This window comes from Desmodus rotundus, chromosome 6, assembly GCF_022682495.2.
Source record: "Desmodus rotundus isolate HL8 chromosome 6, HLdesRot8A.1, whole genome shotgun sequence".
NCBI classification, from domain to species: domain Eukaryota; kingdom Metazoa; phylum Chordata; class Mammalia; order Chiroptera; family Phyllostomidae; genus Desmodus; species Desmodus rotundus.
Genome location: NC_071392.1, coordinates 155,012,472 through 155,028,838, shown reverse-complemented (window position 1 = coordinate 155,028,838; position 16,367 = coordinate 155,012,472). Strand labels below are relative to the sequence as shown.

Here is a 16,367-nt window from a genome sequence, read left to right as displayed (position 1 = left end):
CCCCAAGCTTCCTGGACCCACAGTCCTGGGGCCTGGACTCTCCTCTGTGTAAACACGAGAACCTTGGTCTCACTAAGCGCAAGCTCCCATCTCTCCTCCAGTCACTGAGTAAAGGAGAACCAGGAGTGTGTGGTACGCAGACGCCTCTCACTCGGACCCTGCGGGAGGCTCCTGACGGCTCCACTCCGCCCCTTCTATCCGGAGTGAGCTTTTCACAAACAGCCAGTGAGGGAAATGCTGGGTGTGTGTTCTAGAAACAGCCAAGAGGTGCCTGGCAGAAAGTTCCACCGAGGAAGATGCCTCTGGGCAGCCCAACCAGTCCCTCCACTTCCACCTGGGGAGCCCTTGGGGCTACACAGGGGCCTCTGAAGGCCAGCAGGCACCTCCCAGGGGCTGCACTCATGACTTTTCTAGAAGCTTCCACCTGAGGCAGGAGCAGACCCAGAAGCGGCTCACAAGTCACAGGGCTGCTGCGCAGAAGGCACATTCCTTCATGTCATATCTTCTGTGTCATACCTTCCCAGGCAAGAGCAGCATATGGCAAACCAGTCCGGCCTGGTGACGGGGTGGACACCAAAGCCACATCCCACGGCCCCACACTAGGGAGCCCCACGGGTGACACTGGCTGAACACAGATAGCCGCCTCGTGGGCCTTCAGCAAAGCCATGAACACACAGTTCCACGCGTGTACACACACACACACAGGCGCTTCTCTGACAAACTGGGCTGGTTCCCCCCAGAGGTTCTCTCCCTCAGCCACACCTGCATGCCCTCTCTCCGCTAGGCTGTCACCTCCAGCATGCTCAGGTAGATTCCAAAATGACAGTGTTAACTGGCACCTGCAGGGCCAGAGTCCCAGGTGGGAGCCTGCATCGAGGTCCGAACACAGAAATACCCATGCAAACTACACAACAGGCACAGCCACACATGGTGAGCACGTCCCATGGCGGCGGTGCGCCCCACTGAGCGATGGACCTGCCCTACGTCCTCGCAGCTCTACTGTCCCCCAGGAAGAAGGCACCTTGCCATCCCCGCTGATGACGCGGACCAGGTGCCAGCAAATCAGAGAGCCTGTGGGGAGCAGAGATGGGACTCAAACCCGGGGAGCCTCTGCTACTCACTATTTGAGCTATTTTGGTGTGCCTGGAACTGTCCTAGGCCCGGGGGACCACGCAGTGACCAAGGCAGAGCAAGGCACTGACAGCTTAGTGAGAGACCAAGCTCCTAACCCTGGTCTCTACTGTCTCCCGAAGGCCACCAGCTCCTTCCCAAGACAGCCCTCCCTGCCTGGGTCCCTGGGGCCCACCATTGGCCTGACACCCCTAAGCGGACCCTGTGAGGGGGTGGGCTGGGCCAGATGACGCCAGCCAGCACAAACCAGGTCCTATAGGCTAACCCGTGACACAGGGCACTATCAGGTGCCTGAGACCGCTGACCCAACTCGCCCCCCGTCTAGGCTCTGGGCTCTCCCTTGTTCAACTTCTGCCTGTGGCCTGTTTCCCCTCAGGCTGCCCTGTCCCCATAAGCTGGCCCATTGAGAACTAGGGTGCAAGTCTCATAAATGAGGGGAGCCAGCTGGGTGTGAGGCAGCACAGAGTGGGGGGCTGGCAGGCACGTGCCCCACCCACAGGGGGCGACTGCGTGTTGCTGCGTGGCCAGGGAGCCCCATTTTCCTAGAGACACTGGCAATCCACATTTCCGTGTGACACCTCCCCATCTGAAGATGCCGGTGTTTCATTAAAAAATGTGTTGAAACATGAGGACCAAATAATCACACCTGTGACTGGGCAGAATTCAATTCCCCATGCTGCCAGTTTCCAAACTCTGCAGGATCCAGTCGGTCAGGAAGTCCCACGCACAGGGACAGGGAAGTAGCGGGGCCATGACACTGAATGAGGACCCTCTCGGAGCCAGGAGCCGTGGGAGGTTCTCACGTTAACTCTACACAGCTGCCTGCTGGGGTCAGGTCCCTGGTCCCATTTGTAGAGCGGAAAGCAGGCTCCGAGAGGTGCGGTGAGCTGCCCAAACACACACAGCAAGTGGCAGAAGCCTCAGGATCCAAAGCCCACGTGCCCCAGGTCTGCCGGCCGCAAACAAAGGCAGCTCTAGAAAGAGCCGAGTCTGGGTGGCTGACTCGTCACACCAGGGTGAGTGTGAGGCAGGCGGAGGTCCAAGCTGGGTGACGTGCCTAAGTGGTCCCACTTGGAGGGGCCTGATCCAGGGTGGGGTGGGGCGGGGCAGGGAGGAGGCAGGTGGGCGAACCTTCTCATACCTCCTTTGACTCAAGCTTCACTCAGCTCTGACAAACCAGCTGGCTTCAAGCGTGACCCAGTTTCGCAAGCTCAGCCGACTGAGGCGAGTCGGGAAAAGCTGGGCATGTCCGAGAGCGGGACCAGTCCCTGCACCTGGCTTGCTGGGTGACTGTGGGCAGGGCCCTCAGCGCTTGGAGCCTGGAGTCCCCCAGCTCCAAAAGGAGGGGGCTGGGAGGCCCTTCTGCTCCCGTATCTACTGCTTCTAATCAGCCTAGAACCTTAACACACACGGACGCTCAGGCACATCCCTCTGTCTCTTTCCTTACCTGTAGACGGAGTAGTACACTCCCCGGTTTTGGGTTGGTGAGAGACCTGAATAAGATGATCTATGCATATTGGGGAGCACTGTGCCTGATACCCAGGAGATGCTCAAGAAGTGTTTATTTCTATAAGCGCTGCCATCCCAACTGTCTAGCACCTGGGGCTTCTCACGTCCCTCCTCCCGGAAATATCTGAGTGCAGAGTACGGGTCAGGTCTAGTTCTCTGCATCGGGGACAAAGGTGTCCACACCCACAGCCGTCTCAGTTAGTTCAGGGGCTGTGTCCCTGTGGCCCCTCTCCAGCTGTGTGACCTCTCTGAATCTGCTTCCTCATCCAGGGAAAACGATCGCTCCCAGACCATAGGCATCTTCTTGCAGGGGCGTCCAACCTTTTGGCATCTCTGGGCCACAATGGAAGAAGAAGAGTTGTCTTGGGCCACACGTTAAATACACTATGACACATAATCACAAAAACATCTCACAATGTTTTAAGAAAATTGACAACCTTGTGTTGGGCCACATTCGCAGTCATCCTAGGCCACAGGTTGGACACCCCTGGGGGCTTTCTGAAGTCTTAAGTCCCATAGGACACTTTCGGGCAATTGTTACTAAGTTAATTGAGATTTGCAGTACTGAGTTCCAGAATTACACTTGAGTCCTAATGGGGACCTCCTCCTGAGGGTTTCCCCCCACTTACCTCATCCTGAGAATCATATCTCCTCCGGGATCCCAGGGCCCATCTCAGGCCACCTGGACGGAACTGTGGGCTGGGGGTGGGGCCGCACAGGGCCCAGGTGATAATGGAAACAAACCTGCCAGTTGCAGGGAACCCACTTGCTTGACTGAAACTGAAAATCGGGCGCGCTTGGATGGCCAGGGGCAGGCGTTCTAACAGGAAGCATCCCCTTCTGGAGGTGAGAAAGTCTTAAGTTTAACCAAGGCTTGGCTCTGTGACTTTGCCAGCTGTGTGACTCTGGGCCAGGCCCTCAACCTCTCAGGGCCTCTGCTTCTTCAAAATGAAAACAACCAGGCCTGACCCCGACGCTGGGGTGAGGATGAAACGTCAGGTGTCTTCTCCCTCCCAACATCCTCTGATTTGGGGGCTAATGTGCCACTTCAAACAAGTGGCACTAGCCGGGCTGGGGGTGACTTGGTCACCTCCCATTAGGACAAGCAGCCGGCCACCCGCTCCTCCTTTAGTGAGGGCCCAAGTAATGTCTGATGTCCCAGTTCCCTGGGACACAGTCCACAGGGAACATTTCCCTTTCCCATTGCTAGAGAAACAACTCCTTTCCGATGTCCTCACACCCTGAGGAGAAAACTAGAAACAGTTTCCAAACACAAAGAGGCATGGCAACAAAGCAGCCAACGTGCTGGAGCTGGACCCCTCTGCTAGGTCATGGGGGGAGTCTCAGCTCATTGGGGGTTCCGGCTGTTTTGTGGGAGGTGTGTGTGTTGGGGGCATGAGCCCCATATCCAGACTTTGAATCTGATTCCGACTGGACGGGCCCCTCCTTCGCTCCCTCCCTGTCTCTCTCCTTCCTGCTTTTTCCCTGGAAACTTCCCTGATACATCTTTGAGTGAGTGAAAGGATGAAGGAATGAATGAACCTGCCAGCCCTCATCCCTGGGCCTCCACCTTTGTCCCCCAGATAGGAATGACGACACCTTTCAGCTGAGTCTCCAGAGATTGGGGCATACAGCCTGTTTTCAGTGGGTGGGGCTTGGTGCTGTTGTAACTCGGGGTGGGTAGGACATCGGGGGAGGGGAACTAGGGGCAGGAGAGGAAGCCAAACTCCTCTGCCCAGTGAACAAATCACTCGTGGACTCCGCCCGAGTCAAGAGCCCAAAACAATGTCAGGAAGACAAACCTGCCACCTGGGGAGCCCTCCCTTCAACAGCATGCAGCTCGACAGTTCCCACTGATGCTGTCACCAGATAATCCTCTTACCCACAGGGCCAGCAAGTAGCTGACAAGGTCCCAAGCCAGCCCAGAGCCGCCTTCTGATTTCCTGGCTCCTCAAAGCAGACCTGGGAGGCTGGCATGCCTGTGTCAACACAGCCACATGTACCAGCAGGTGACAGTAACAGGGACAGAGATGGCAAGAGCGGTGTGAATATACGTGACAACGTCCAGGGTGTCTGCACCTGTAGCAGGACGCCTCCCCAGACCAAAGATGGCTGCCAGGGGCAGTGGAAAGAACACTGGGAGAAGGTGATGGTTGGGGCTGCCCATGGAGGGTGGGAGAGATCCACGCTCGTGGGGACAGAGCGGGGATGCTGGCTCACCCAGAGCCAACAGCCACCTCCTGGGTCCACAGGAATCAGCGCGGATGGTCCCCCCACCCTGCCTACCTGAGGGGACAGGTCTCACACACACACTCCTCAAAACATTCCGCGCGCTGGGGGAAATACTTCTGGTCCTCTCATGGGTCCTCTCACGAAAGGACATCTCTCACGGGGTGTCCTGGAAAAACTGGGTGCGGGTGTCAGACCGCTCACAGCCGTGAGGATCGCCCCGCAGAGGTGCTACGCGGTGCCCACCGTGGCAGGTCCTTCCCCAGCGGAGCGGAAAGGGGCAGTTAAGTCACGTGAAACCACAAGGGATTGTAGAGGCTGGTGGTCCACATCGCTCGAGGAGGCCAGTTTCCAGGTGGGGAGAAAGACCACTGATATAGGTGGGCAGCCCAGCAAAGGCAGCCTGAACCGGGTGCTGCAGGTCAAAGCCACCAGGGAGGTCACGTGGATGTCAGGGTGCGCAGAGAAGGCCACTCCAGCCATAACCCAGTCTAATTACGAGAAAAAACTGAACAAACCAAGACTGGGGGACATCCCATGGGGTACCTGGACAGTGCTCCCCAAGCCCGCTGAGGTCCTGAAGAACAAGGACACTCCCCGACCAGAGGAGACCGGGAAGCGTGACCGACTTAGGCAACGTGGGGTGTGGTGTGGGTTGGATTTGTGGAAAACTGGTGAACTCCAAAAAAAGCCTGGCATTTTGTTAATAACAACAATAATGGACCAGACCAATGTCAGTTTCTTAGGTGTGGCGAATGTGGTAGCATGTGCCGTGAGCCACAGGGAAAGCTGGATGGCGTCTGGGGACCATCTCTACGGCTCTTCTGTAAATCTCAGTGTTTCCAAAATGAAAACTGTGTTTGATCTCTAAGAGGGAGGGAGGGAGAGGGAGAGGGAGAGGGAGAGGGAGAGAGGGGGAGAGAGAGAGAGAGAGAGAGAGAGAAGCAAAATACAAGAACTAAAACAGAAGTCTCGTGAGGCTGCGGGGCAGGAGTTGTCTGTCTGGCTCAGTGCTATCGCCCCAGCTTCTAGAACAGTGTCTGGCACACAGCAGGCCCTCAATAAATACATTCAGAGAGCAGAGGACTCCACCAAGTGCCGACAGCTCCTGGCCTGTCCATGGGGGCTTCAGAGACGGACCAAAGGAAGGGCAGGATGAGCACCCCGCGCCCCTCCCCTTCCCACAGGAAGGGCTACACCCCTCCGCCCTCTCCCTGGCAGGGGCTCGGCGGTGAGGTCCTGCCCACAGACATGCACATCACGCAGGGAAAGGTCACCAGCCAGCCTCTTCTTCAGTGGCCCAGAGGCCCCCCTGAGGCTTCCATGGCAACAAACAATAAACACAACCAAGGAGATGGCCGCTGACATGGGGGACGCCCATGGAGTGGCCCCAAGAAAATCGAGGTGATAAGGCTCCCCTGCGGGGCACGGAAGTGCAGCTAAGAAAGCCAGCTCCTGCATCACAGACAAGCGCCGGAGTCTCAGTCGCGTCATCCGTGGTTTGTGTGACGTTGGCCAAGTCCTGCCCCCTCTCTGTGCCTGGCATCCTCATCACACACATGGGAATGATACCTGGTGCCTGCCCGACTGGTGTGGCTCAGGGGGTTGGGCGTCGCCCCGCAAACTGAAAGGTCGCCGGTTCGATTCTCAGTCAGGGCACATGCCTGGGCTGCAGGCAAGGTCCCCGGCTGGGGGTGTATAGGGGGCAACAGATCAATGTATCTTCCCTTCTTTATCCTTTCCTTCCCCTCTCCCTAAAAATTAATAACATCGTTAAAAAAACAAAAAAAAAAACCCTGGTTCCTACCTAATGCGAGGAGAAACAAAGGGAATCCCAGAGAGGCCTCTGGCCTGGCTCTTGGTCAATACTGCTGTAGTCCCGCCAGAGCCCTGGGAGGTCACCGGAAGAGACATCCTGGGGGCCGCAGGTGCTAAAGAATCTGGAGCAAGGGAGTGTCACTCAGACTGGGCTTTGGCCAGCTCCAAACCTGCTGAAGAGGGGCGGCAGGCCCAGAGGCCGAGCTGGCAGTGCCACCCTCATGCCCTCGGGAGGAGGGGAGCCCCCAGGCTGCCTCTGCCCAGACCTGTGGGTCCCCCACTCCCCCGCCTCTGGCTCCAAGTTCATGCCCACAGACCACCACCCAAGGTTCCGAGGGCTGTGCCCTGAGTCCCGTTCACCTGGCCAGCCTATGACACGGGCGGCACGTGGCCAGCTAAGCTGTCGTCAGCGCTCGGCAAGTTTCAGTGGGGCCCAGCATGGCGCCCAACAACACTGACAGCGGAAGCAGTCGCCAATCATGCTCACATTTCCTGAAAAGCTGGAGCCTGGGCAGGGCAGCCAACTACAGACGGGATGGGAGCTGCCCCTTCCCGCCTACCAAGGCACCTGGCTGGGCCCTGGCGCATCTGGGTGTGTGACTGACCATTTGCTCTCTCACCAGGTTAATGGCTCGTTGTCTCGGTCACCCTGTGGGTGCCACTGAGAGAGGGGAGTCGGGATCCAGATCTAACCTCCCCAGGGGTCCTCACGCGAGTACGTCACGGGCCCTGCAAACTCGAGAGGCCCTGGTTTTACCTTGTCCACCCGCCAGAGTTTCCAGGTGAGGCACACAGGCCCATGCAGCCTGGCAAGGCCAGGAGCAGGCAACACGCTCCCCTGTTCTAAGCACGGTGGCCTGGCATCCAAATGAGCCCACCTCACATGGGCTCGCAGGAACCTGGCAAGGACCGTGGGAGCACCCCGATTTGCAGATGAGGGAAACCGAGGCTCACAGAGGCAGGGTCCTGTCCAGGGTCCCACAGCTGGTACACATGGGGAAGAGATTCAAACCCAGGAAGCCAGGACGAACAAGCAGGTGGGAGAGCCCATTCCGAGGGTGGCCCGATGGTGCTCTCTGTGGAACCCAATGGGCAGCCCTCAGGGGGAGGGACTCACAGTGTAGAACATTCTGCAGGGGTGGCCAGGGTGGGCCCACCACGTCGCACTTTCCCCTGAACGTTTGGACACACTTTCTCCACTCCAGGAATGTCCTGTTGGACCCGGCAAAACATCACAACAGCCCAAGTACCAGCAGTGGCCCACAAAGTTCTGCGTGTCTGTGGCTGGTGGTGGGGAGAGAAGGCCTGGTGGGGAACCACAAAAACCAACAACGGCAAGGGGGGAGGTATTGGCGAGGCAGGACAGCATCGTGGCGAAGCACCCTGGCTCAGGAATCACCAAGTTCAAGTCCTAGTCCTGCACTTCCCCCGCTGTATGCCCCATATATATGAAAAGGGGTTAATATCCAAAATATACAAGAAACTCCTTCAACTCCATAGTGGGGGAGAAAAAAAAAGCCCTTAAAAATGACAACAAAAAAACAACCAAACGCTGGGCAAAGGACCTGAATAGGCATTTCTCCAAAGACATACAAGTGGCCAACATATACGTGGAAGGATGCTCGACGTCACTGATCATCAGGGAGAAGCAGGTCAAAACCACAGTGAGGTACCTCACACCTGCCAGGATGGCTGTTATCGAAATAAGACAAAAGACGACAAGAGCTGGCGAGGATGTGGCGAGAAGGGAACCCTCATGCACTGTGGGTGGGGGCGCCAACGGGCGCAGCCACTGTGGAAAGCAGTAAGGAGGTTCCTCGAAAATTAAAAGTAGAACCACCATAGGATCCAGGAATCCCGTGACTGGGTATTTACCCCAAAGAACGGAAATCAGGTTCGTAAAGACACACGTGCACCCCCGTGCCCACCGCAGCATGGTTCCCGATCGTGGGGGAGCCGCCCGACTGCCCGAGTGTGGGCGAACAGATCAAGAAAATGCGACCTGCGCACACAACGGGATAATAATCAGCCTCGAGAAGAGAAGGAAATCCTGCCCCAACACAACAACGGCGGGAAACCCGGACGACATTCTGCTCAGTGAAGAGAAGCCGGTCACAGAAGGACAAAGGTCACACGATGCCACTTACAGGACTCATGTAAGCGGTGGAACTTACAGAAGCAGAAAGCGGAAGGGCGGGCGGACGTCAGGGGCGGCAGAAGGGACGTTGCTGTGGATGGCAGTGAACTCTCAGTTACACAAGACGTGTCACTTCTAGGGACCGGCTGTACGACACGGCGCTGGGCCCTCAAAAACCGGTTAAGAGGGTAGGTCTTAAGTGTTCTCACTACAGGGAAAAAGCTACATTAATAGTGTGACTCTCACGTGGCAGCATCAGAGTTTCTTGGGCTGGGGGTTGTGCGGGTGGCTACGTGGATATAATGTCCTAAATGTCGCAGACGAGTATGCCCCCCAAAAGGTCGACTCTCCTGTATGTCAGTTTTTCAAATAAAATAAATTCCTAGTAATCCTATCTATGTCAAGGGGCCAGGGTGACTTCTAAGTCCCGTGACAATGCCCAGCTCGTGCTCGATGCCGCGTGAGCTGGGGAACCGGCCGGCATGACTGAGGAGATGGGCTTGCTCCCATCCTGTCCTCCTCCAGACATTCAAGCCCCAGGTCAAAGTGCGACACAGCGAAGCCAGCGTCCCTGAGGGGCTGTCACAACACCCGTCCCCAGTGTTTCAGGGACCTGCGCCTAGACTGAAGTTTAATGACGGCCAGGCCTCTCGTCTCCAGCAGGGTTTAACAGAATACTCAGTTCGTTTCGGTTGGACCTTACTGTCTGTCCAGGTGTGCTGCCTGGCAGGTTCAAGGCAGGTGTGGGGGGGATCACACTGTCAGGGGTGCACAGGTCCCCAGGGCCCCGGATGTACCTGAGGTGCGGCCCAGCATCTCTGACAGGAACTTCAAACAGCAATAATGATGCCCGCCGAGCCGGCCAGGGGTTTATGCAGCACTCTGCCTACCCCCTGGCCGTCGGCCACACACAGAACGAGCCCTGATTTCTTCCCACCTCGCCCAAGGGCTGGGGTTTTCAAATTCGAGAATATATAGTAATGTCGGAGGTTCTGTCCTGCCCTGTACTTTGCCTGCATATGCAGCCGACGTAATTAAATCAACAGACCTAAATGTTAAGGTTGACAACAGACAATTAGTCTAATTACCACTTCCCTAAAGAACCAATTAGGGCTATTTCCCAAACCACATTCTGAGAAATGGTACCCAGCACTCTCTGAGCAACAGGGCGACTTAGTACGTCTGGCAGAAGCCGGTTGAACCGAGTTATCCGGCTCCTTTCACGCAGGGCTTCTCAGAGCCGCCAGCACGTCAGCACGGGCTGTGGATCTCCAAGCGGGGGGGCGCAGCTCGGGCTGGGAGCCGCTGAGTCCAGATGGACACGCGGAGCAGGGCTTTGTCCTTACCGAGCATCCAAATGACCAGGGCGTCTTGTTAGCCCAGGTTCAGACTCGGGGAGGGCAGCGGGTGCGGGGCACCGAGACCTCGTGTCTCACAAGCTTCAGTGGTGTGACAGCTGCTGGTCTGGGGACCACGCTTTCAAGAGCAGGGGTATCAGTGGAAAGGTAAGACCTCTTATGGACCACGTGACTGGTGCAAAAAGTCTCAGAGCAGAGAGCTGGCTTGCCAAAAGTCACGCAAGAGTACCAGGTAGGACCAGATCAGGTGGGACGAGACTCCCACCCCCAGCTTCCCCTCCAAGGGTCGGTTCTCAGGATTTAGGGCAACCTCCTCAGTCTTGGTTGTGCACTGAACTCATATGAGGAAAGTACTGATGCCTGGCCCTGGCCCTGAGCGGCTGGCTCAGCTGGTTGAGCGTCATCCTGCAAAGCCAAAGGTCGCCAGTTCGATTCCTGGTCAGGGCACATGCCTGCATTGTGGGTTCAGTGCCCAGTTGGGGCGTGTGTGAGAGGCAACTGATCGATGTTTCTCTCCCTCTCTTTCTCCCTCCCTTCCCCCCTGTCTGATGCTTGCCTCCCTCCCTCACCAGAGCCTGACTGTGGGGTCTGGAGTGCAGCCTAGTTTGGGGGCCTTGAGTGACTCTAACCTACAGCCTGAGTTGAGGTTTGCTGGCCCAGAGGTAGCGCGTAAGCCTCCCCCCCCATGTCCTCCTCACACCTTGCGTGCCTGCCCGTCAACCACTCCATACTAAAGGGATGAAGGGATTACCAGACGTGGACTGGAACCCACGAGGCCACGGTGGCTCAAGCCCCAGCTCAAGATCCTGTGGCATCACCGCAAGGAGCCCAGAGCACCTCGGGAGGACGGCTTGCGTCTCCTTCTGAGCCCAGACAAGCAGGTAAACCCACGCTCTCCGCTCTAAGGCCTCAGTGGCCAAGGAGGGGAGCCTGGACCCTCCAGGGTGAGAGGCCCTAAGCCTGTGTGAGGCCGCAGTGGGGGGTCTTTAAAGGCAATTTCAGACTCGGGTGTCAGGCCATCTGAGGCTGGTGTTAAAAAAGGGGGGGGGGAGAGTGACTTTAAGCCTGTTAATGAGCACGGTTAGGAAAGGATCAGTGACAAGAAGAAAGTCGATGAATCCAATTAGAGGCGGTTTCGAGTCTCTGAACTTGGTGCGCGGAGGAGGAAACGCTTCAGAGACGAGCCCATGGGTCCCCAGTGGGGCTGTGGGGCCAGAGGGCAGCGCTCCAGGCCCAGCGCCTCCCGCCCACCCACGTGTCCCTCACTCTGCACCGCCACGGGCTCACCTGTGAAGTGGGGCAATGGCAGAATCTGCCTAATGGGGCTCTTGGGGGATTAAATGAGTCGATAAACGTAAGATCCTGACATCCGGTCTGGCCCCAGTAAGTGCTCAACGAACCCGAAACACCGCCTTGATTTTCACATAATTTTTCCTCCGGTCAAATCTTTCTTAGATTAGCTTTTTCCAGTTTATTTAAATCTTTTCCAACTTGTAAAGTCTGTGTTCCCGTCAACTTCCCCAAGTTTCTTCTGGAATGAGGCGAGGCAGACAAACAGGGGGTCATGTCAGCCACAACCTGCTGAGTGGGGACTCTGCGCTCAGAACCCTGCATAGTGGCTGGGGCTCAGCTGGCTGTAGGGAGTAAGGGGGCCCACAAGGGTCTGCAGGGGGCCCCTCGGGCAAGGCCACAGAGGGAGCCAAGGAACTCATACTGGACCCTCAGAGCAATGGACCCCACTTGAAGGCTGAAACCAGGAAACGCAAAAATCCGTCCGTTTTGGAAAACTCTTTCGGGGGGTCTCTCTGGGGCTGGAGGGCTGGGGTCTCCTGGAGGGAAGGCTGCTTGGAAGGGCCGCGTGCCAGGTACCGCTGCAGGGTGGGCGATACGGGTGTGGGACCTCTGCCATCACCCAGGGCCCCACGCTCAGAATGGTTGGTGCTTAGCTTAATGCTCTGCCGTCTCCGTCCTCAAATTCTCAACATTTTTCCAACACGGGGTTCTGCACTTTCATTGTACACTCGGCCCCACAAACTATGCAGCGGTCCTCCCTTGCAGGGACATCTCACATGCCCCTGCATCTACCCTTCCTGGTGAGTCAGGGAAGGTTACGATCAAGGTTACTTTCAAATGAAGTAACTGAGGCTCCAGGGAGGCAAGTCAACTGTCACAGGACCCAGCTGGTCAGTGCAGGGTAGTGGCACAGCCCAGGTCTTGGGGTTTCAACTCAGGGGCTCCCACTGTGGGGGAGCTGGCCACCTCTGCCCCCCTGAAAGCGGTGCCGAAGCTCCCCGCACCCCGCCCAGCCTGGGCTGCAGGGACTGCCGCGTCACCTACCCCAGGCTGAGCGGGAGGCAGCAGGTGTGGTACACGTCCCCCACCACCAGGAACTGGGTCCGGTCTGGGCCAACGCCCCCGGATCTGGGTCACGAGCCCAGTTCCACATCCGCAGGGTTCAGCAATTGATGAAACAATTCAACAGAAGCAAAGCAAACACGAGTCATCTTTGAAGGCCCAGGCTCCCTCCTCTGGACTTGGCCTCCTCCCCTACCCCCAGCAATTTAGAGCCAACTCAAAGAAGGGGGGAAAAATCACCAATAGCTGAAAAGGGAGAGTTGGCTTCAAACCACACTGTGCCTGTGGCTTCCTCGAGAAGCAGGAGAAGCAGGTCTAAGGAGCCAGTGTGGCCCAGGCCGGGTCCTGGGAGTTACCAATGAATCAAAACAGATAAGAATCTTTGCCCCGGGGAGCTTGCATTTAATGGAAGGGAGAAAGAGGACAAGCATAACAAATCAAGTGAGTTACGTAGTGATAGCGGGTACAGGTGCTTCAGTGAAAAGACACAAATAATGCCAAGAGTAGCCAAAGTGTATGGGGGGGGCTACTGTGTCTACATGCCGCGCACATTATGCCATTTAGACCCCCCCAGCAAGCCCTCCCCACTCTCTCACCCCCAAACTGCGGACAGGAAAAGGCACAGGAGAGTGGCTACACAGGCCCCCTGGTCAGTAGGGAAACAAGGAGTATTGATAAGAAAGGGCAAAATCCTCCTCTTTTTGTTTTAAGGAGAGCAAACAGGGCAGGAAGCCTGGCTCACTCCCAGGCCCTGCAGTGGGGGAGGGGGTCCGATCAGAGTATGCCCCTCTCCACTCCCCTTGGTTCTCAACAGCAGTGACAGGGTCGTGGGACCCTCCACACCCTCCGCTTTCTTTCTCCCAGAGCTAAAGCTTTGGAGCTCAAGGCCCCAGATTCAAACCCCAGCTGGACCAGCTCGCCATGGCCCTGGGCAGACAGTCTCCCCGTCCTGTGATTTAAAATGAGAGTAAAACTGCCTCTCACAGGTGACAAGGGTGAATGCCCGCCTCCCTTCTCCTCTCTAGCGCTGCCAGGGCAGGACCACACATCCCCCAGCTGCGCTCGGTGGTGCACAGGGCAGAGGGCTGAGCGCGGTAAACATCTGGTGACTCCACACTGACGAAGGGGAAGGTGTCTGGGGCAATGGAGCCTCCCGTAGAACCTGAGCCCTGGAGTTCACAGATCTTTGCAAAGTACAGGTTTCCGGACACCAAGGGCTCATCCTCCAGGGTGGGAACGGAAAGTGTTGAATCTGCATTCCCGAGCAGGTGGTGAGCCCTCGCCCTCCAGGGATTGATTAAAGTGCTGCATGAAGCTGGGGCCCCCACGACCCTGAACACTCCAAACCTCCCAGTCAGGGGCACCAGGTCAGGGACTGTGCATGACTAGGGCCCTGGGCCACCATTCAACCTAGCCCCTGTGAGGTCCAGAGCAAGACCCTCAGCCTCTTAAAATGAGGGGATTAGATACAGAGGGAAGGGGTTCAATGACCAGAAACAGGGATTCCCCCAAGGTCAAAAATGGTTGAATCACATGGGGATGGAGAAGGGGACGGAATGATCAGCCTGGAAGCGGGGAAGCTTTGTGCAGCCAGGAACCCAGGTGCCAACTGTGGCTCTCACGGCTGGAATGTTAACGTCAGGAGGAGGACTGGCCCCTGAATTCCATCAAAGGGGGTTTCCTTGTCCAAAACGGCCCTGTGTCTGCAAGGGATAGTCTGAGACACGGGGCCGGCCTCCGGGCTGCACGGAAGGTGCAGGCAGCTGGCAGTTGTTTGCGAGGTGGCACCCGTGCCTGAGACAGGCTGGAGTACCACGTCAGCCAGTGGGAGAGGTCCCAGGCCAACACCCTCTCCAGGCCTCACCTCCACCATGCCCACCCACCATGGGGGTCACTGCCAGGCTTTTGTCCCAGAGAAGGCTGTCACTTTACCCTGACTTGATTCACAGCTGGAGGGAGGGACAGGCACTCAGAGAGAGAGAGTCCCCCCCCCCCAGAAGGTGAGCCCTGGAACCCTGGTTTTGTAGACAAGGAAAGGGCCTCATGGAGAAGCTTCTCACCCACTAACTCCCACTTCTAAACCTGCACTCAGCCCTCACAGGTGGGGCTTGATGGTTAGCCCCCATCCACAGGTGGCGACACGGAGAATCTGAGAGGGTGCTCAGGTCACCCGGCCGAGCGGCCAGGGGAGGTCTGCAGGCTGAGCCTTCTCCCTGACTTCTAGAACGTAGCCCGCTGCCCTGTGGAAGAGGCAGAGCCTGGATTCTAACTCAGCTCCCACCCACACTTAAGCTCTGTTTTCCTGACCACAGACCTGTGGTGTGGCTGCCTCAGGCCAGGGCATCCCCTGGGGCTCCATGTGCCAAGGGTTAGTCTGGCGGAGACCCCTTCCCAGGCAGGCTTCCAGCAGGCCTAGCCCAGTACAATGTGGACCATGAGGCGGCTGGACCCACAAAGGACCCATTGTGGTGACTGGAGAAAGTCAAGGCCAGACCCTTGGGCCCCTTGCACAGCACTGCCCCTGGCTCCATGGCCTCTCCCCTCGCTCGCCATGGCACCCCCATACCCAGAGCCCAGGACCAGGACTGGCCGGGGGACAGATCTCCTGTTCTGCCTGCCCAGCCGGGGCAGCCTGAGCCTGTGGTAACCGAAACCCCTTCAGCTGCCCTGCTGGCAGGATGGGCTGCAGAGCCTGCAGATCCCTGGGGGCTCATTCAAGGTGCCCAGGACACACCTGTCAGCTGGGGTGGGGTCCCCAAAAGGAGGCTCTGCACAGGGCAGGAAAGGGATGGCTACAGGGCTCCCAGCTGGAGGAGGGAGCAAATCTGTGTCCTAGAAGGGGGGAGAGGGCATCGTGGGCCTGTGAAGTGTGAGGACCTGCTGCAGGGGAGTGGGCATTCTGGTGAGGGGGTTCCGCAGAGGGGAGGGATGGCTGGGCTGAGGTGGGTGGTTTCGCCCGAGGAGGTGGGGGGCTGCACGAGGGGGCCCCCCGCGGCCCCGGCTGGCTTTGTGTGTGGCTGGCGGCCGGTCTGGGGACCCTGAGGGCCTGCCGAGGCATGCACGGGGCAGGGGCCCCGGTGCCTGCCAGGCAAGAGGAACCCGCAGCGTGCCCCGGCACCCCCGGTGCCTGCGGACGGGGCTTCCCGGTGGCCGGGGTCGCCACACTCACCTCCTGAAGTCAAAGGGCATCGTGCCGTCGCCGCCGAGGGGTGGGAGCGCTGCAGGCCAGGCGGGCCGCGGCGCCGCGTGGGTCCCAGCCGGCTGCCAACGCCTCCTCCGGCCGCCCCGCCCCCGCCGGGTGCCCCCAGCCCAGACACTCGCCGCTCGCCGCCCGCCGCCGGGAAGTGACGCTCCGCGCAGCCCATTGGGCGCCGCCGGCCCGGACGCCCCTTCCGCCGCCTGGTTTAAGGGGCCCGCGGGCTGGGAGCGGGAGGGGTGGGCCTTGGGAGGTGGAGGCTCCGGGAGGGGACGGGAGCCCTTAGCGACACCCTCGTCTTTGCCAAGCCCCGCGCTCTGTGTTCCTTCACCCTCTCTCTGTGGCTTCGGAGCAGCCCCGCTGCCTCTCTGAGCCTCTGTTCATTGCATTTGCAAAACAGATCCCTTGAGTTGTGACCAGTAAATGGAAGGGTCCGGATTTGGCACGTGCCCAGCGCCTAGCTCGGAGTAAGGGACTGCTACTGCGTGAGAAGGGCGAGCAGGCAGTCCTGGTTTGTAAGGCGCAGTTTGACACACAGACACGTCCCTGCTGCACCTCCCCGGGAAAGGCCCTTGGCTTCTCCGCAGAGTCCCAACCCTGTCCCCAGTGTGCACCAAGAGGACCGGGACACTTA

At 58.2% G+C, this 16,367-nt stretch overlaps 1 protein-coding gene across 1 annotated transcript in view; it reads right to left on the bottom strand.

Moving 5' to 3' along the window:
• ERGIC1 (endoplasmic reticulum-golgi intermediate compartment 1) overlaps positions 1-15,893 on the bottom strand; it is a 78,112-nt gene extending 62,219 nt beyond the window's left edge. The window contains exon 1 of the mRNA XM_053927377.2: positions 15,707-15,893. Coding sequence (XP_053783352.1) covers positions 15,707-15,726 — 20 coding nt within the window. The 5' untranslated portion in view covers positions 15,727-15,893. The remainder of the gene's footprint in view (positions 1-15,706) is intronic.
• Positions 15,894-16,367: the final 474 nt, after the last annotated feature.